Below are 21,469 nucleotides of genomic sequence, written 5' to 3'. Positions count from 1 at the left end.
GACTACCGAGCCGACTGACCGCCTGGGCATTGCTGGGGCAATAATGTGTGCTGGTTACAACACAAGTAATTGCAAGTTTCTCGAAAAATGCTTAAACAATCACAAATATATTATATTCCTGTTAAAGCTCATCAAAAGGCAAACACGTTGTGATATAATGTCTATAAGCATGTCTATTAAATAAAAACAACTAAACAAAAACTACCAATACAATTCAAGTAAAGGCTTCAGGCCGTTGAAATCGCTCCTTTCGTGTTCTAATTATACAAGAAAATACAATATTTTCACTATCTATGATAAGAGAATATATTGTCCTTTTACCATAAAGCACCAGCACTTTATTAGAGGGCGGTGATAATATGAAATTTCATGGATTAATGAGAGCCACAAATAGAAGTCTAATGAGCCCTGTTGTAAAATCGAGGCTCAGATTAAAGGGAGCGAAGTGGGTGATGTAGGGCGCGTCTGGATCCGAGCGGCCCGAACCTGTCGTTAACTGTACACTAAACGTACACTATGGTCAGCGGATACAGCAGCTAAGGTGAGTAAGGCGTTCGACAATAAAACCGGCTAGACATGCATAAGAACAAATGGCGTTGGAAAACCGCTCAATATACACATAAAATTGATGCAACTACAAGCTACAAATGGTCTGCCAGATCTAGATCACAGAAGTTTACGCTTGGGAGTAATATTTTCGAATTTCATGCTCTGTTCAATCTGTTGTGATGAAAATTTTACTTAATCTTGCACTACGTACAAGACGTAGGTAGAGTTTGTGATAGTACTTGCAGGCCACGCATGTATACTTAGCCTTACTGACTGATACTTACGAACTATCGCTTAGATCAAAAAGCTTAGAAGCACGCCTATATTAAAGATGTACATTTCGGCTACTGAAAAAGCCTACATCTAAGCTTAATTATGCAATTCGATTGGTGAGAACACGAGAATCACAAGAACAAACACACAATTTGTAGGCCTGTGATGCAATAAAACAATTAAACAGACCAAACTGTAGGGGGGATTATTGTATGCACCATAGCCCCACCTAAAATGAAGGGGAAATGTATCCCACTCATCCCTCGGATCTACGCCCCTGTATATAACACTAGCAGCCTTACCAAGGGAACAGCTTTACTAATTCACTACAAATTCTTTAACAATAACAACTGGTAGCTAGAACACTGATGATACTAAAAATAAAATTAATTTCAATTAATTGTTTAGAAGTTATAATTTAATTACTTGAACATACATGATAATAAAATGTAATTCCAAGTTAATTTTTTAAATAAATAAAGAATTTTGGCCTAATTAAGGTCTCAGCTTAGCCGTGGAGGCAACCCCCACTATTCGTTGGTAAAAGAGTCGCCCAAGAGTTGGCAAACATGTGGTCAGCTTCCGGTCAGTTACCTCTTTCTTTGTGAACCTTGGAAACATGAGGTAAAATTAAGTGTTTTAATTGTTTTATGTTTTGAAATTCGTAAACTCTATAAGACGATGACCGAAGAAGGTCGAAACGTTGTTTTAAGCTCTTCTATGTAAAATATTTTCTCAACCCAAACGAGCCGTTTTTGCATATATATTTCTCAACAAGTGGGTTTTTCGACATCACTGATTATTATTTCAAAACGTTACTTGTTGCTAAGTGCTTAGCTACACAGTGGGTTATCTGTGCTTTTCACACCGTAGATATCGAAACCTGATTTGTATCGTTATATTGCATACCTTTGTGATTTATTTTATTTCAATTAGCGTAAAAAGACAAATATGTTTCCTTACACATAATAGAGTCTCCTTAACAACTACTTGAAAATGAGGAACACTGTAAACTACGACGACCTAGATATTTTCAAACCTCAACAGAAATTGGAACGAGTTTGGCATGATTTAAAATTCATTAAACTAGCCTAATTTTAAATGATCTAAGTTTACAGAATGATAATTAGTTGATTTGAAAATGTTGTTTTTATATTTTTATTGTAATATTTTTTTTATTTATAAAGAAAAATATTAAAATACGTACTTAGGGATTTTCAGAAATTGGTTTGTGTTTAATTTCGCACAAAGCTACATGGGAACTGCAAGCGCTAGTCGTCCCTAATTTAGCAGTGAAAGACTAGAGGGAAGGTGGTTGATGAACACCATTTACTCTTAGGTTTCTCTTTTACCAACGAATAGCTGGATTGTCCGTTACAATATGACTCTTCAAAAGGCTGAAAGGACATGTTTGTTGAGGTGGAGTCTCGAATCCACTATCTTCAGATTGTCTAAAAGATCGCAAAAACAATAAAATTTAAACACCTACAGTTTAATAAAAACAACGTTTTCCTTAATCATAAATCGAGTGTATCTTTCTTTAAAGAATGTATTGTTAAGTATGTAATAATCTGTTTCTTTCAGAGCAAAACCACAGTGAGCTCTCTGCTATGTCCTTTGCAGGGAATGAAACCTCTGATTTTAGTGTCTTAAATCTTTGGACTAACTACTGCCCCGTTGGAGAAATACATAACAGGCCTAATACTAATGTTTTATGACAAGTATAATTAACTATAATCAAGCTTTGTCAGATGGATTTGTCTGTTTGTTATTAAGCTCAAAGCTACATTATGGGCTATCTTTGCTCTGTCTACCACGTGTATCAAAACCTGATTTCTAATATTGTAAGTGCGAAGACATACCGCTGTGTCACCTAGGAAATGGCATTCACACAACAACAACTGTTGTAACAAATGGCTTACATAAACAATATTTCCTTTAATATTGTGTTTGTGGCGTCCCAGCCGGCCTAATGAACTCTGGATTGAGAGAAACGCATCGTTAGAAGTGGATATGACTGATATATGGTGTTGTCGAAATGCTATTATTATACTCTCTTTTAATTTTTGAAAATATCTGAAGGACTAGATAAAGAATGAAGTGTTAGAAATAGAAAGTGTTTCTATTTTTAAGCACCGTGTATCTAGTCTTACAAAAACTTTATAAACGTAAGATCCGTATTTTAAGTAACCAAATATGTCGCGTCATCTCTTCAATTTGTTATTATATATCACACCGAATTTAGTTCATGTTCTCTCAATAATTATAGTTATTAGTATATCATTTTTTCTCAAGAAAAGTGCTTCCTTGTTGTAAGTTTATAAAAATATACATTCATTCATGAAAACAGCTAAGTCGAGAAATAATGTTGCTTTTTGTTTTGGCAAAATCAATTACGAGGATGGTGATAAAACAAAACTATTATGGTTTTCCTAAACGTCCAATCAGGCTGGTTGGTCAAATACATTTTCCCGCCAAGTTTTGCACGTGGGCTAATGCAAAGCTTTTGGGTTATCTCTACTTTTTGTCGACTTTGACTACTAGTTCTTCCCATTACCCTACATTTTTCTCAATTTCCTTTGTTTAATAAACTTCAAGTACATCTTAATAAAAATTAGCCACCTTTTTTCAAACTAAAATTTAAAATATGTGGATCCAAGTACGAAGTATGGATGGTAGTATTTCTGTCCGCGTGGATGAATTATCAAAATTGACAAAAATAGAGGAGTTAAGAAAGCGTATAGAAGGTAAATTTAGTGCGCCTCCAGAACGTCAGCGATTGTTTTACCGTGGAAAACAGGTAGACGTATTTTGAAGTTCAATACACGTGGATTTTATATCATTAAAAATGTTTTAAAAAACTGTAAAGAAACAAAGAAACTTAACCTTGCTATATGCTTATTTAATAGTAACACCATTATCATATTCGTAGCACAGTGTAGGTCTATCTTATCACTCGCTCGGAACATTTGTTAAGGTTATTAGAGTAAACTGTGTTTTTATAAGTTTAGAGGATCATTTTGTGTTTTTAATCCGAACCTTACGACAGTTCAAATTTGAAACAATTTTGTATCAACAAACGGTTACACAGTAATGTAAACTGATGTATTGTACTGTTTGAAACTATTAGGTTTAGTTGTGGAAGTCTCATACGGACAAAGGACTACTAGAACTATGTAACATTATAAAACTGCAGACATTAAGCTACGTTTTTGTTCTCAACGTAGTAATTAAGCCACAAGACTGGCGAAGGTACAATAATGAAGATTTTATTTATATTTGATTATTCAAAGTTCTGATTATAAAGTAGAATTCAGTTTTTCTTATAACGTATGAAATTACTTGAAACTTACTATGTTTTGTGATTGTTTCCAAACTATTTCACAAATACTATTAAGTTCTGTTAAACATTCTTTATGCAATCCTAGTAAATAAGTTTTATCACTTTTAATAGGAATAAATTAGTATATTATAAGTGTGTAGTGGAGATTTCTGTATAAAATTACAAAGTGAATACGTTTTCAGGATATTCACAGTTGCATCTAAACATATTCTTTTCTGTCAAAACACCAACATCCTCAGAAGTGAGAGGCCCAATGTACAGTTTGAGGTTAAGACTATATACCAAACAGTTTAAATCTCAACTTACTTAGGTTAAGACTATATTTAACAGTTTAAATCTCAACTTACTGGTCTTTGGTAACTGAGCAAGTCATTCTGAATCACACACTGGTATTAAGGTTTCTTAGCAGTATAGTCTTCTGTTTAATATTTTAATTAATACTGTAGTTAAAATCTTTCAGGAGAATTTCTAACACTTATAAAATTTGACAGTAAATTATGTTCAACTTCTAAAGGTGATAAACATCAAACCACTATTTTTTATGCACCTGCAGTATTATCATTTCAGCAAAATCTTGGGGTGGGGTCAAAGTTGAACCCTAATTTCATCTTCCAAATACATGAACTGTTGATGTAGCATGTTCTGGAGTTCACACAACAGTTGTAATAACTACATGATAGCTGAAAAGGTTATGAGGAATGAAAAAAACATGGAAATTTGTACTTTTTATATATCAATATTAATAATTACCCACAAACACAACATATTAACAAGACATTTCATGTTTCTTTAAAAAAAAAATAAGGATTTGGTAGCTGACCATCCACCAGTTTGTACTACAGTGGAACCCCTCTAAAGCAGCCACCTTTGGGACTGAGACAAACTGGCCTGATTAGAGGGGTTCCACTGTACTTTGTACTTGTTTTTTGAAATGGAAGAGCATTAATATTCTAGAAATTAGAATTTCTAGAAAGACATTAGAAAATGTCTTCTAGAAATTTAGCAGAGTACAAGATTTTATGACTCAAGTCTTATTTAGGATTATCCTTTCTTTACAATAAACATGTTAGAAAACATAACCAGACTCATCTTTAACAAGCACAGTGAACTGTATAGGTTATTCATCAGAACATCTTTCTGAAAAAGTAGTTGCAATAAACAATACATACACATTGAATAAGTGCCAGTTTGTTTTGTCAGTTTTGGTCCATTTTTACATGATTTTGAAATTTTATATGTCAGTCACTTGAATGTATAAATTCCTTCTGAGAACTAGAAGATAAATGCAATATGTAATTTTTGACATCTATGTACTAAAAAGCTATTTAATTTGTAATTCATTTACATATTTGCCAACATAATGTTAGTTTTAATTTAATTAATTTAACTTTATATGCAAAAAAGTATAGTTGAATGGTTTATTTTTTTCCTTTCCTTTGTACAATGATGTATGTGCATTCTTGCTGTTTGTTAGTAAACCGAAAAATCGTGTTTTCTGTAAGTTGTTTTTCTAAATTAGAAAACATTCTTTTTAGCATTTTGTGTACTTTAAACAATGTCTTAATTATGAATATCACTATTTTCAGTTGTTCTTGAAAAACTTTAATTTGTAATACACAACTTCATAAAATGTACTTTGTTCCAGTGTTTCTCAGTTAATATTATAATAGCAAAGTTAAGAAATTTTCAGTTTTCTTTTGTATTAAAGAACATTCCAAGCATTACCACAATATTTAATCATGCTGATGAGTAAATTACATGATATTCTCCATTGTTATTTTAGTTTATGTTCATGTATTGGATACTGCCTGTTTTTCAGCTAGAAGATGGACATACATTGTTTGACTACAGTGTTGGACTCAATGACATCATACAGATCTTTGTCTGCCCTGTTCACAGTGACCAGTCAATCAAAAAATCATTAAAATCTCACAGAGAAGAGACAGAAGAATCAAGTAGCAGTGATGAGAGTATGGGTTCAAACAAAGAAAACAAACTGGTGGGTTACACTGTAATCTGTACTCAGCTTTAAGTAGTTTTTATGACTGTAGTTTAGACAAGAACCTTTAAGTAACCTATCTCAGAGATCAGTGGCTGGTAAACAGTTATCATGCTGGAGATAATTACTACTGTGTGAGATGAAAAAAAACCTTTGACCCAAGCACTTTTGAAAGGGGACACATTTTATCTTTAGGGGCAAAAAGGTTAATCTTTCTTGAACCTACATGTTTCTTTAACATCATTAATTACTCATGTACAAGGTTTTAGGTGGTTCCATTCTGTTTTCTGCTTATGTTTTTTTCATTTTTGTGAAGAAAGTCTAGCATAAGAAAATCTTGAACCTCTTAAGTTGGCAAACTGTATGAGAAATTAAGGCTGAAAGTATTGTTAACAGCAGGGGTATACAAGTATTAAGTTTGAAGGAGGGGCACACTACAGACATCCTGTCCCAACTGGAATGTTTGAGAATGTTTGCATTCTTCTTTGCCCTGACCGTGAGGTTTAGTATAAGCTTGTCATGGAAGAATAGAGTTATTCTGTTACTATGAGTTTAGATACATTCTTTTAACAGATCCAGTTTCAGAACAGTATTACTGGGGCAAAGAGGTGACCAAATGAGGTGGTGCAGAGAAGTTGAAAAGAAAATGACAGTTGTTGGTTAGTGTCCAGAAGGCATACCAAGAATCAAAACATGTTTACATGTCTGTGCACATCCACATAAACACATTCTTACCTATGAACAAAAAGATCATTTATAATGTTCAAAATTGAGATATTGGTAGCAAGAAAATAAAAATAAAAGTAACATAGGCTTAAATGGCCCTATTTTAGGGTGACAGGGATTTAGAAGTCCTGTTCCTGGAAGTATGCAACTGATAAAACAATGTTTTATAATCTTTATGTGTAGAAAGCTTAGAAAATGTCTTTGGTTATACTGATTAATTTAGTAAAACATCTTATGGACATATTTGAATAAAGACTTATTCTTAGCCAGTTATGGAGGGGTGAAATTTGTAACTATTTTAGTTATTAAACTACTAATGAAATGAATCCTTGCAACTTGTGTTTGAAACAGCTCATATTTGAATGATGGGTTTATATTATCCAAGGCACCACAAAAAAAATTCTTTATATTTATGTGACTGAGATAACCAAAGTTTGACTTGTCCACAAAACCCAAGTACACTGAGTAAACAAGTACTGTTGTGTGATGTATAGTGACCTCTAGTATTGGGTGATGTATTTAGTAATTTGCATCCACTAACTATATATTTTTTTTTAATCCTAGAGCTACCTATGTCTGTAATGGTTTGATTATTACTTATACTACTAATGCTGCATCTAATAACCACCTTTTCTTGAGTTCCCAGAGCTCCTCATATCTCCAATAGGCTGTCTGTGTCAGCTGTTATAAAGACTATGCAATAATATTTAATGAAATTTACCTGCTGTTCCATTGATACTTGTTTTTTACTGAAGTGATGGTATGCTGTTCATATATATTTTCTGTAGGATACTGTACTTACTGGGATAGGTAAAAATCTTGATACAAATTCTTTGATTGCTTAAATCTCCACTAAATATTATTGGCAAGTTTATACAAGTGTATTGAAGTTTTAAGTTAATGCCCTGAGTAAAAGATACTACAACTGTTCATTTTTGATATATTATATAGTGTTACATATGATTTCTAATTAATTATTAAGCTTTTGTTGTTTAACCAAAGGGGACTGAATACCAAGAAAATGGTAAGGTAGAGGACAGTACTTCAACAAAAGAAAATGGCAGATTAAAGCCTTGTTTCAGTAAATATTATCAGGTAGGCTGAGATTTCATTTTTAAGCAACTGTTCTTCAAGTTGTGGTTAGATAGTTTGATTGAGGGAATACAAACATTTTTAGAAATAGTTAATGGTAAATTTTGTAGAAATTCAATACATTCGTTATACATAGTGTGAATGAAATAATTCTGTTGGTATAATCATGTTCTCAAAATATTATTTATATTTTCAAATGTTTGGCATCAAAACTCTAAAAACAATTATTTCATCAACATTATGTTTTACTTACTAACAACCTGAAATGTTAAATTTATAAAGTCAATAATAAAGTTCAGGTTTTATTAAACAGTGGGATGGGCTTAATTCATTTCATATTCAATGATATGAGTTTGTTCTGTTCTTTAAATGTGCTTAATTTCTTGTTAAGAACTGGTTCTTAGCTCACTGACAAGAGTGTCTGACATTCTAATGTGGAATTCTTTTCAGTAATGAAAGATGGTGCAGGTGAACTGGAGATTACAGTATAATATTTGTTCACATGCTAAAAATGCCTCTGAGGATATATTGGTTCAACTACTAGATGGCTCTACAATAACAGAAAAAAACTGTAATACTAAAACCAGTAATGTTACCAGTCACTGTCTGAACATATGTCATGTACCTCCAGTTTCTTCTGCATAATCCTCCAGTTCTGGAAAGAATCTCAACTTAGAATACTAGAATCTATTATGAAAATTAAATAAATCATGGTACTTTTAAGGTAAAGTTATATATATATTAACAACAAGTATTTTGAGATCACATATGGAAGATTTAGATAACCATGTGTGATAACATCTAATTGTTGTAGTTTAGAAAGTTTTTGCTGTGATAAATAAACTAAAAATTGAAAAGATTTTAAACACCAAAAAAAAGGTGACATTCTGGTTACTTAAGGTACTTTTGTGAGGAAATTCCTTTATTAAATATACTAATTAATTACTAACTGTCATCTACTAACTGTAGATTGTTTTAAACTTCTTGAGGTGATTTATGCTGTAAATATTAAATTAACACTAGAACATATCTATACTACCAATAAACGTACTCTTAAGCATAGTTTATTTTAAAATTCAAATGACATAGTTGAAGTTTGAATCACAAATTATGAATAACTATTTGAGATTAATAAAAAATAACAAAACATTTTGAAATAAATTCGTAATACTGATGGTCTCGTATTTTTATTGGGTTGGTTAGGTTGGTTCTCTTGTGGATGTCAAAGATGTTACTGTCGGAGCCTGGTTTGAAGGAAGGATTGTAAACATATGTAAGGCTGAGGATGATTTTGAAGTGAGCAACAAAGTCCATAGCCAGAGTGGGAACTTATTAGAAAAAACAGACACTGAACTAGACACTTGTAAACTGGAAGTAACAAACTTAGATCCTGCACAGAATCTTAGCATCGTACTCAATGATTGTTTTAGTCCAGCCCACGACAAGGAGAACAGAGAAACTCTATCAGAAAATAGAGGTGGAGAAGTTGATCAGGTGGTGTATGAGGTGGAAATTGAAAAGTAAGTTTGGATAGTAAATTTAATCTTTTCGTAGAATAAGATAAAATTTAATGAAGTTTACAGTTGTAGTATATTAACCTTTGATACCTTTCTCTGAGATTAAAAATAGACTTATTCTAAGTAGGTAGAAGATGCTTAAAGAGGTTAGAAATACTAGTTTTGAACTGATTGTGTCACAAAAAAACTGACAATTGGTTCTGACATCATAGTTTCAAATCAGAATTGCGTGGTTTACTGAATATATGTTGTAAAAGTTCAAATTTCTACTAAGAAATTAAAAGTTACTCTCACTATGTTTGTCAGTTCGGCCAGTTAAAACCTTCAGTTTTCCAACTTTGAAAAATAATTACAGATTACTTGACTATAACATACATTTACATGTTATATTTCAGTTACAAAATATTTTATTCCAGATTGTTTCAAAGGTGTTTTGGATATAATTTTCTAATTAAAAGGTTCTCATGAATATTTTTATTATAACAAATGTTTGGAATATTTGTTTAACACAAAGCATTTTTTTTTAATAATTCAGCTACAAAGAGGAAGAACCATTGAAGCTCAGACTAGAACAGATCCGTCCAAGGGCACGAACAGTTGTAAAGTTTGATGATATTGAAGAAGGTGAGATATACATGGTCAACTACTGTATTGAGGAACCTGATGAGAGAGGCTACTGGTACGACTGCTTGATAACAAAGGTGAAAAATGCCAGAACTGTTAAACAGCTCTATGGAACTATATATGTTGGGTATGTTCACTAGTTGTTAGTAGTGTAAATAATTGTCTGAGTAATAAAGTCGTAACTTTGGTCGGGTCAGTAAATTTAGGCAGTGTAAATATTACAGCAGCAAATGTGAAGAAAATTAATATGAAAGATAAATTCTCTACATATAATAACATTCTAGTTTTCAATTGTTGTTGATTTTTTCAAATGCTTTCAAATATTGACTGAAATAGTTGCTTGAGCTGCAAAAATATAAATATCAAACTTAAACATTTGTGTAATATTTGTTAATGGTAAATTGTACACTAAACCCTAATTTCATTTCGGGCATATTTTCATATTTGTTTATGCATAGTCTTGTGGCTGCCATCTAGACTGTGGATCAAGTCCATAACTCTCACCCCATTATCACAAAACAGTCATGCCATGGGCATGTTATAAGAGTAATTGTCAAATCTTATTATTTGATTAGAGTAGTCCATGAGTTAGAGGTGGGTGATGTTGACTGGTTATTTTCCCTCTTTCATTTAAAAATAATAGTTTAAACTAAAAGACAATTATTTTTCTCTCTTTATCAAGCCTAATGTATATACAAAGCTGAACTTGTTATTGTTGTAAATTTGAAAGATTTCTGTATAACTTATACAAAACTTACTGTATACTTTAATAAACAAAAAATTATATATCAAATGTAAAATAAAACCAAAATGGCTTTTTTTTTTGTTTTTGGTAACAATAAAAGATCACCTTTATCAGTTGTTTCAGTTAACTGGTTTTGATAACACAATTATCACCATCAGGAATGGAACAGTGAATACAGTGTTAGCTCAGCATATAGTAAACTTAACCCATTAATGGGTAAGTTTATTTTCAATGCATTGTCAGTAGGTAAGGGAAGGTTGATAGGTAAGTAAAATATTAAAACAAAAATTGAAAGAACACTGGTATATGATAAAGTACAATAATACCTGTACTGAACTGTAGCTGAAACTGTGTTGGTAAATATGATTAGGTAAATATTAACAAACAAACATGTAAGGAAACATAAGAGAAAGTATTTGCATAATTAAAAACAGACCTGTGTCTGTAAAGAGAGAGGACAGACCAGTTAGTGTTAAGTATGTGGTTCCAATGGCTTTTGCAACACATCTTCACTGGGAACAGAGAAAAAATTAAGTAAAAAAAACTGAGAACCATTATTTATATAGTTGATGGTAAGAGTGTGGATTTGGTGTGTTTGGATTCAAGGGCAGAATTGTAATTAATATTTAGTATTATGGAAGAAAAGAATCTTTGTGTTCTAGTTTATCAGTCTCGAGCCATTCAGGTGGAGTGCTGGAAGAAAGCTGAAGATTGTCAGAAATGGAGTTCAATCACACTGGATTAATTCCACAAGTGGGATATCTCAGGGCTCAGTCTTAAGACTGTTGATCGTTTTGGTTTACATCAATAACACAGATGAAAGAATAGTCAACAAATTTCATAAATTTGCCATCAATATTAAGGTATTGGTTGTTGCTGGTTCGGAAGAGGATGCTGTTGATTTACAAAAAGATTTAGTTTATTTAGTGAGTTGGGGAAGTAAATAGTAGATAGGTTTTAATTATAATAAATGTAAGATAATCCAGTTAGATTATCATAATTTAAATTATAGGTTTAATTTGAATGGAAACAACCTTAACAATATGAAAGGAAAGGATCTTGATGTAATGGTTGATAAGTATCTAAAGCCATCAAAGCAGTGTGCTGTTGTTAGTGGCAGGGAAAGTAGGATTTTAGGTTGTATCTACAGAAACATTGAATCCAAGTCGAAAGAGGTTAAAATTTTATTGTACAAGTCAGTACTTAGACCAAATTTGGACTACAGTCTAGCTTTTCCTTTTGGCTTTATTTGGATGATACCTCAGATAGAAAGGTTATTATATGAGGACAGATTAAGGTTTTGAAGTTGCTTTCATTTGAAGAAAGAAGTATTAGGGGGTGGGGACCTGATTAAGTTGTTTAAAATTGTGACTAATAGTGTTAATGATTTTGTTTCTCATGCTTAATGGTAAGACTAGGGGAAACAATTATAAATTTTGACAGGGTAGCTTTATTTCTCTGGCCTTTGGAATAAGTTTCCTTCAGATGTAATTGATGCAGTTAACTTTATGGAGTTTTGAAGGAAAGTTTGATAAATACTTAAATGATAAGGGCTGGCTTTATGTTTTGTTTTGTGTTTTTAATAGTTTAGTTCATTGGAATGGGAAGCCTAGATGGACCATAGTTGTTCTGAGTGTTAAATTTGGAATATATTTGTCATGTTTGTGGAAAACATTATATTGTTATACGTAGTTCTGGCTAAGTTGTTTCAAGATTGAAAGGAACAAAACTAATAATATTATGCTAAATATAGGAACATGAATTACAACAACATACATCATGCAATAATATTCTTCCCAAATTCATGTTTTCCAGCTAGCTGAATTGAGCATAAAGATGGGAGGGAACAAATTAAGAGAGGATCTAATGCATGTGGATAGAACGGGACTGATAACAAGAATACATAGTAGGTATGGAATAAAGGGGTTAATTAAAAGATACAGTGCATATGACAGCAATTAATTACAAGAGGATGTAGTACTTTTGAATAGGCATTAATTGTAACTTGATATAATATGGGGAATTAATTGTAAGGTAATACATGTTAAAATACTTCTACCCTCTTTTCAAATTTATTTTATATTGTGAAATCACCATGTTTGAAAAAACTTAGCAGGAACTGCACAGTAGAATGTAGTGGAACTCTTCAACTAGCCATGTGAACTGGTGATGTTACCATTCATTGTGACGAGTCTATATGGACATGTTCAGGCTGTAGTACAGAGTTCATTGGTTGAACAGAAAAGGCCAGTATTAGCAATCTTAATAAAATTAAAAATATTAATTACAGGCCTGACTCTGTCCCTCTAGACAACTGCAAGATAATATTCATAGATGAAGTGTTCAAAATTGAGGAGAAGAGAGAAATTGATTTTGATAATGAAGAAAATCAAACATTTACTTCTGTGGAATCACCAGCTAAAAGTAAGTTTCTTGTATTAAAAATGAGATATTTTCCCTTATATTTCAATAGGTACTCCTGATTTAACAATCAATTGGAATTGTTCAATTTGTCAATCTATCAGTATTGTTCACTTTGACTGTCTATTGGTATTGCGTATATTTAAAACCTGACATTTTTGTGTAAAGGCATTGCTAAGTGTAAAGAAAATTCAAATATATTATTATTATTATTATTACTATCAAGATACTGCTAATATTTAAAGACAAGCTCTAACTTTTGGATCAAAGGAAATGTGATTGCTTTCACTGTCAGGATGTTGCTAATATTTAATGACAAACTCTAACACTTAGGACAAGTGAAACCTGATTGCTCTCATTGTAAAGATGTTGCCAGCAGAAGGTGTTATTTCTGTAGTTGCCACATCTGTGGAGGAAAGGATGAGCCAGCGAAGCAGATCATGTGTGATGAGTGTGATATGTCTTACCACGTGTGGTGCCTTACTCCGCCCCTTGACGATGTGCCTGATGTTGAAGAGTGGTAAATTTCCATAAACTTGTTTGTAAAAGCTCAGAATATACACTTGATTTAACTATTCCCATTGTATGAATTTTTGGTCAACATTTTTACTTATTGTGAATTTTAAAGTAGTCATTGTTTGCACAGAAATTAAAAAGTTGTAAATTAGTGTCACATCATTTCTTTGCTAAGTTAAGAACTTCTCTCAGTCCTATCAGAATGAGCATTTCTCTTCATTTTGTAGTACAGTATGTAATTTTTTGTGTAGGTATTGCCCAGAGTGCAAAAATGATGAAACGGAAGTTGTGCGAGCAGGAGAAAAGTTGAAAGAGAGTAGAAAGAAAGCGAAGATGGCATCTGCTAACTGTGCCTCTAGTCGGGACTGGGGTAAAGGAATGGCATGTGTTGGTAGAACTAGAGAATGCACTTTGGTGCCTCCCAACCATTTTGGCTCTATACCTGGCATTGAAGTTGGGAAGATGTGGAAGTTTCGAGTACAGGTATAGTATATTCTTTATTTCAAATAGGTTAAATAATAATACAACAGTTTTTTAGCTGTGTATAAATAATAGGGTAAATATTATTGTACTAAACATTTGCTGTGGATCATTTATTAGTGTCAATGGAACAAGTAACAGATGGCATGTAACCAGCTAATATTGCACACTTTATATTACAGATTTCCTCTCATCAAAGGTAAAATGTGAAATGTATTCTCTGATGTAGAAACCTGATTTGCAGTATCCTTTGTTGTGGACTGCAGTTTTGGAATCCTGTCTCTGTGGATGGGCCTGGTCTGATTTTGACATTTTGATAATGAACAATGCTGTCTTTAACCATCTGTACTTAGATTTCACTTTGTCTGGGTGAAGAGCTTACCTGTTCTAGAAGTAGTGTAGACTCCCACTAGTGTGCTTTAGTATATTTCAATTTTGCATACCTGTTTATCTGCACAGTTGCTTTCTGTATGGATCTTGCTCTCATCAGCCTCTCCATCTGGTCAATATGGGGTTCTTGCTACAGTGTGAGTGGAGAAATCTGTGGTTTGGAAGGTTACATTTTACTATACCAGAAATGTATTTCTAATAGTACCTACCTCTCCTTACTCTATCCCATCCTTCTTCCCCACAATAGTTGGTGTTTAGGTTTGATGATTTTGCCAGTCTTGAAAAACTGAATTAGAAAGAATAATGGGGAGCTTATATACAGATGGGTATAGAGGGCACATTGATGTAGGTAGAGAGAGTCACAAAATTAAAATCACTATGAGCAGTATAGTGCAAGTGAGATATAATTCACACCAACACTTAGACTGGCAAAGAAAGAAAAGTTTTTGTCAGTATAAAATTAAAGTGTGAGAGAGGTAAGTACTGTTGGAAATACATTTTTGGTACAGGAAAATGTAAACCTTAACATTTATTGCTAAATATGAAGCTACCAATTGAGCTGTCTGTGCTTTTCTCACTGAATGCTAGCTATTTTGTGAATTATTGATTAGCTGAATCTAATTGATGATGAATATAAGTAATTAATTAGTAAATTCCACTAACTACCCAGCTACACTGTTATTATGATAGCACTCTTTAAGTTTCTTTCAAACTCTCACATCCATTCTAAGAAGTTTCAAGTTAACTGGTCTTAAGCATGGCTTCCTATCTTAGATAGTTCAAGTCATGTTGTCTTCTTGGTGACATCCTATCTTAGGTAGTTCAAGTCAAGTACTCTTTAAGTCCATTCACAGTTTTGCCAAGGTTTTGGATTACTGGAAACTTTATATGTTTTTTTAACTTTGTTTTGTTTTACCTTAATTTCCTTTTATGAATTTTACTAAATTTACTTTTTACTGGATGTTTGGTGCAGATAGCCTAGCTGCTACGTGCCATAAAATACTAAATCAACCAACTACTGGAAACTTAATATTTAAGATGTCTAACTACATAATCATTTGATGAAAGAACCTGATTATTTCTTCATACAGAAACTTCTGTCATCATTCCCAGATAACAAATTATCTGATAAGGACCAAAGGAGTGATTGAAATGTTATCATAAAGTTAAAGGAAATAAACTAATCCACACAAAAGCTTAGACTTTTATATAAGGTACACAATTGATTAACTGTCTTCTTGTGGTTATTATGTTTAATTTAGCTGTGTATAAAATCTCCAAATGTATTTTAAAGTTCACATTTTACTATCTAGAAGTACTTCTGACAAATGGGTGTGGTCGAGAAGCAGACTCTTTACAATTTCATGAGTTCTGTTTTGCTTCTTGCACTAGAATCAACACTTTGGCTCCCACCTAAGACAACAAAAATACAGTGTTTAGAAATTCCAGTTTGTAGCACTCATTGTGCTGCAAATGATGTTACAAATCATCTTTACTTCTGACTGGTCAGTCAAAAATATCCGTGTAATGAAATAACTTATGATTTTTTTAGTAGGAAGTGACCAGTCACTTCACTTTGTAGACTTTTGAAAATAATGCAGTATTAGGTATTTGTTAGCATTGATTTGTAATAGATTTTGAGTTATCCAATTCATGTTCCTTTATCTTATAAGATGTCTTTGAATTATGTCATTTTAAGCTCTTGAAATGTCCTTCCTTCATGTTTGTGGTTTTATATCACACATGTTTCAGAATGTTCCTCCTTTATTCTTTGTAGTAGCTCTGGTTCTTCACATCTGTATGCTGGTAAATTTGTAACTAAGATTTGTGCTTGTGTTGTTGGTGCTGTGTTGCATGAAAATGTAGCTGTCCAATTTCTTCAGTGGTTTTCAGTTGTCTGGGTTGTTGCCATGGCCTCAAGCCCTTAGGTCAAATAGAATTGAAGTTTAGAGAATATGTCATCAATGAATTGGTATTATGCTTTGATACTTCACTCTTAGTATTATGTCTTATTTCTTTTGTAGAATGGAATGTGTAAGTCTTGTTTAGAATAATACAGTCAGTATAAAAGTGTTGTATTTTTCTTTAGGAAGTATTAAAAATAAAGGAGTAGTCACCAAAGTTTGTTTTATGACAATTATGATATCAATAATGACATAACTTAATAGATATTCATGCTCAAGCAGTATGTAGTATGAAATTCTACATATGCATTATGGGATATTTAACATCATTCTAATGTTGACCAAGAATGAGAAATATAATAAAATGTATTGAGAAAGAATTGCATGATGTAAAGAAACTGAGTGTTTGTGTTATACCTTTGTATTTAGTGTATGTTTGTGTTATACCTTTGTATTTAGTGTATGTTTGTGTTATACCTTTGTATTTAGTGTATGTTTGTGTTATACCTTTGTATTTAGTGTATGTTTGTGTCATACCTTTGTATTTAGTGTATGTTTGTGTTATACCTTTGTATTTAGTGTATGTTTGTGTCATACCTTTGTATTTAGTGTATGTTTGTGTTATACCTTTGTATTTAGTGTATGTTTGTGTCATACCTTTGTATTTAGTGTATGTTTGTGTTATACCTTTGTATTTAGTGTATTTGGTGCTTATTGATACAAAATTTTTATAGTAGGATTTTTTCTCTTTTTTGCACACTTATAATCATTGTAATGACATTGTTTTAACTTCAGAATTCTGGATTATTTCTGTATTTAGAAATTTCTGTCATCATTCAGTAGATGACATTACCTGATAATGACCAAAACAGTGGTTGAAATGTAATCATAAAGTTAAAGGAAATAATCCACAGAAAGGCTATGTCTTTGAACCTTTAATTAAGGTACACAGTTGATTTCCTACCTGGGCTTTTATTTAAGATACATAGTTGATTTCCCCTCTGGACCTTTATTTAAAGCATGCAGTTGATTTCCTCTCCTTAAAACAAGTGTTGGTAACATGTTACAGATTTTTTACTTCATACATTTGCAGAAGGTCACACAAGCTTTACAACTTATTTATCCATTAACCTAAAAGAACCTTACTACCATATAAAACTAAAGTTTATTACAAAATATTAGAAGATTGTTAATGTTGTCCCTTAATATCTTTGTCTTTTGTTATATTTTTCTGTGAAACTGGACTTTCTTACAGTGTACATTTCTCATTTGTTATTGCGAATTTCACTTTATTGACACTTAGGGCTCGGAAGCTGGAGTCCATCGGCCACATGTTGCTGGTATTCATGGAAGAGAAAACGAAGGGGCGTATTCTATTGTTCTAGCTGGAGGCTACGAAGATGATGCAGTTAGTGCAAATTTGTATTTTACAGCTAGTTTTCTTCATTAGTATTTAAGGTGATTAATAGTTTTGAGTATGTGAGTTACAAAACTATATCTGCTATAGTAGTATCTTTTAATGTGAACTGTATTAAACATGTGTCTTAAAACTAATGAAAGATATTGGAGTTCTATGAAGTAATTTCTGTATCTTTATTCAACATTTTGTAACATTACTTTAGTGATGAAAATTCACTGTTAATTAGGAACTTGTAATCTTACACTTCTAAACCCTTAATGTGATTAGAACATTTTACATTTTTAAAGCCAGACATTTCTTAAGGTTATGGCCTATGAAATATGTTATTAAGTTTTTTTCTAATCATGAGTTATTAAGAAATGCTAATTTATGAATAATGCTTAATTTTCATTACCATTTCTTTTGTGCTTAAATTTTTCAAATTATTTTCTTGTAGGATAACGGAGAGGAATTCTTCTATACAGGAAGTGGAGGCCGGGACTTGTCGGGAAATAAAAGAACAGCAGAGCAGTCTTGTGATCAAACTCTTACCAGAATGAACAAGTATATTTTTTATTTCTTCTAGAAGTCAAGTTGTGGCAGTTTTTTTTAAAAACAATTTGTTCAATTTTATCACAAAATTATACCAAATAGTAATACATGGAATACTATTAATTCAAATAAATTTTACAAATTTTTGAATTTTTTCTCTCCAGTAATATTAAAATGATAAGAGTTTTTGTCCAATAATACTCAGGTAACATTAGCTTCTGTCCAATAATACTCGAGTAAGGTTGGTTTATGTTTAGTAGTATTCAAATAATGTTGGCTTTTTTTCATTATTGTGCTGATAATGTTGGTTTTATTTTTCTGATAATACCCTGGTAATGTTGGCTTCTGTTCAATAATATTCACTTGTTGTTGACTTTTGTCCAGTGATTCTCTGATAACATTAGCTTCTATCTATAGGTTTTCAATGACTAAACTCGTGACTATAATATAACATGAATACATTTTTATCCTACCAAAATTAGTTTGCTAGCTGTTCCATTAATCTTTGGCTTCAGATTATAAATAAGCAAGATTTTTGTAATTTGCAGATTGTTCATCATTCTTTCTTGCTGATTTCTTAAACCAGTAAGAATGATTAAAAATCTTACATTCTCCAAGACCATGTTTGATTACACTCGACTTAATAGGGAAATCCTAGATTAGTATATTCTTTTATTTGTGTTAACAGTTGTCTTTTAGTAGAATTAATACAGCCTTTCTAAAAGTTTCAAATAGTTACTATAAAGGAGGGATTTTTTTTTAAATAGGAACAGCAGGTAGCAGTTAGGTTTAATTAAATACACTTAACTGCATCTGAGTATACATCCTTCAAATGACATTTTACATCTAAGTGTAAATTTTTTCTTAGTTATTACAGATCATTTACCTGCGTAGGGTAAACAATAACAAGAGAATCTTTAGGTACTTTAAATGTACATGGTATAGTAACAGTTTGCTTACCTAAATGACTACAAATTCATTTATAAACCACATTTCTATAATGTTATGAACTTTTAAATGCAAGTTCTTGTACATTCTAGATATTTGATATGCACTATCATATAATACTTCAAACTTTCCATAAAAATATTTGGAATGAAACTTGCAAAATTAAAATATGAGCCTGTGAATGTTTTCTTACACTTTAATTTGCATTTGAACTGACCATTATTACTGTTCTTATTAATAATTGAAGTGTTCAAAAGTAATAGTCTGTGATTCTGCCAATGTTTCACAGCAAACTTCATAATTCAGTATTTAATTTTCAAATTTAGGAGATTAATCAGTGGTCTTAAAGATACTGAAATTGTCATAAACGTACCTGCTGTAATAGAGAGGTTTAAACTATTTTGGTCAATTTTCTAACCACTTTCTTTCATAAGAACACAATAATATATTTGTCAAAGACGGCACCAGTCTCAATCCAGTAGTATAATCTTACTCAGATTTTCAGATGAGTATCTTATATTTAAATGTTAAGATATGGTCTTGTACTAAAATATTTTGTAAATTTTCATTAAGTATCTGTACCCTTAAGCTTCCCTTTTATCAGTAAGATCATAGTTCAGCTTAACAAATTTAGGAGAATCACTTACTGTATCTTGAGCTTTTTTTAGGTAATATTTAATACTGCAGTACTACTTTATTTAATAGACTTAGAAATGACAATATTATCATTTTTACATAAATTCTTTAAAGCTTTAAATTCTCAGCACTTAAATTAATAAAATTATTATATTCCCAGCTATAATTATTGAAAACAGTTAAAACTATAGCACTGAAGCCTCTTCTAATGATAATAAACAATTTATCAGAGTTAGGCCAGATAGGTTGATGTAATGATAACTACAAAACTACAAATTGTACAAAATAATTTGCAAAGTTAAGCCTACAAGCAATTCTAAAAGAAACCATAAGCTAAAACCTTCTTTACAACTTCATTCAAAATGTAGTTTAAATAATTGAATATTACATTGTCAATTATTGAGTTTTATTTTTCATAACCTAAACTGAAAAATTAATTTTGTTGTATAATTTAGAGTTGGTGTCTAAGGTAGATGTGGATGGAACAACCAGTAGACTATAATTATACTAACAAATAAACAGATGAGGTTTGAGATGAATGGGGAGGGAACAACCAGTAGACTATAATTATATTAACAAATAAACAGATGAGGTTTGAGATGAATAGGGATGGAACAACCAGTAGACTATAATTATACTAACAAATAAACAGATGAGGTTTGAGATGAATGTGGATGGAACAACCAGTAGACTATAATTATACTAACAAATAAACAGATGAGGTTTGAGATGAATGGGGATGGAACAACCAGTAGACTATAATTATACTAACAAATAAACAGATTGTTACAAGAAGTGTCATTAGAGTAAAAAAATGTTAATTTCTTTACAAGTTGGTCTTTGCTCTGTTATAGGTGACTAGTGTTTTGTTTTATATAGTCACATTTCAATTATTATCCATTATATGTGTATATAGGTTATTACTATTTAGAAATAAGTTATGAAGGTTATTTTTTTAAAAGCTAGAACAATAAATAAAGAAGTGAAGCAAACAATTATCTCTTATAGCTATGGCCTTTGAATTTAGTTTGCTGCTGGATATAATTTGCTAATAAGCCTTTTAAAATTTTACAGGGGGAGGATGTTAAATAAAAATGTTTTTAGGTTTTACGTGTACAGATGAATAACCAAAAGATTATAGATAACTATACTGGTAAAATAGAATTCCACTAATTTATTAAGCTTAGTAAATAAGCTGTATTTAGGTTTAAAAAAATATGAAACTTCAAGCAGACTAAAGACCTACTTCCTTGAAATCTTGGTTTGAAAGAATGTGGTAGCCTTTCCTCAGATAAAACTGGTTGAGAAAGCCACTAGGGGGACATTCTGAGCTGTCAATTGATTATTCACATTTC

The 21,469-nt window shown here is 31.6% G+C and overlaps 1 protein-coding gene across 3 annotated transcripts in view; it reads left to right on the top strand.

The window, feature by feature from the left end:
* The first annotated feature begins 3,291 nt into the window (after positions 1-3,291).
* Positions 3,292-21,469, top strand: part of LOC143257169 (E3 ubiquitin-protein ligase UHRF1-like) — a 29,378-nt gene continuing 11,200 nt past the window's right edge. The window contains exons 1-10 of one of the 3 annotated variants that reach the window (XM_076515512.1): positions 3,292-3,622; positions 5,989-6,164; positions 7,893-7,985; positions 9,186-9,502; positions 10,035-10,250; positions 13,159-13,292; positions 13,623-13,809; positions 14,057-14,288; positions 17,883-17,987; positions 18,436-18,542. In XM_076515512.1, coding sequence (XP_076371627.1) covers positions 6,138-6,164; positions 7,893-7,985; positions 9,186-9,502; positions 10,035-10,250; positions 13,159-13,292; positions 13,623-13,809; positions 14,057-14,288; positions 17,883-17,987; positions 18,436-18,542 — 1,418 coding nt within the window. In that variant the 5' untranslated portion in view covers positions 3,292-3,622; positions 5,989-6,137. Of the gene's footprint in view, positions 3,623-3,935; positions 4,075-5,984; positions 6,165-7,892; positions 7,986-9,185; positions 9,503-10,034; positions 10,251-13,158; positions 13,293-13,622; positions 13,810-14,056; positions 14,289-17,882; positions 17,988-18,435; positions 18,543-21,469 lie in introns of those variants that run through there. The other 2 variants (XM_076515510.1, XM_076515511.1) reach the window with 2 other exon arrangements.

The sequence above is a fragment of the Tachypleus tridentatus genome, chromosome 7 (genome assembly GCF_004210375.1).
Source record: "Tachypleus tridentatus isolate NWPU-2018 chromosome 7, ASM421037v1, whole genome shotgun sequence".
Classification (NCBI taxonomy): Eukaryota; Metazoa; Arthropoda; class Merostomata; order Xiphosura; family Limulidae; genus Tachypleus; species Tachypleus tridentatus.
The sequence above is the reverse complement of the archived record's forward strand: the minus strand, read 5'-3'. Positions and strand labels throughout refer to the sequence as shown.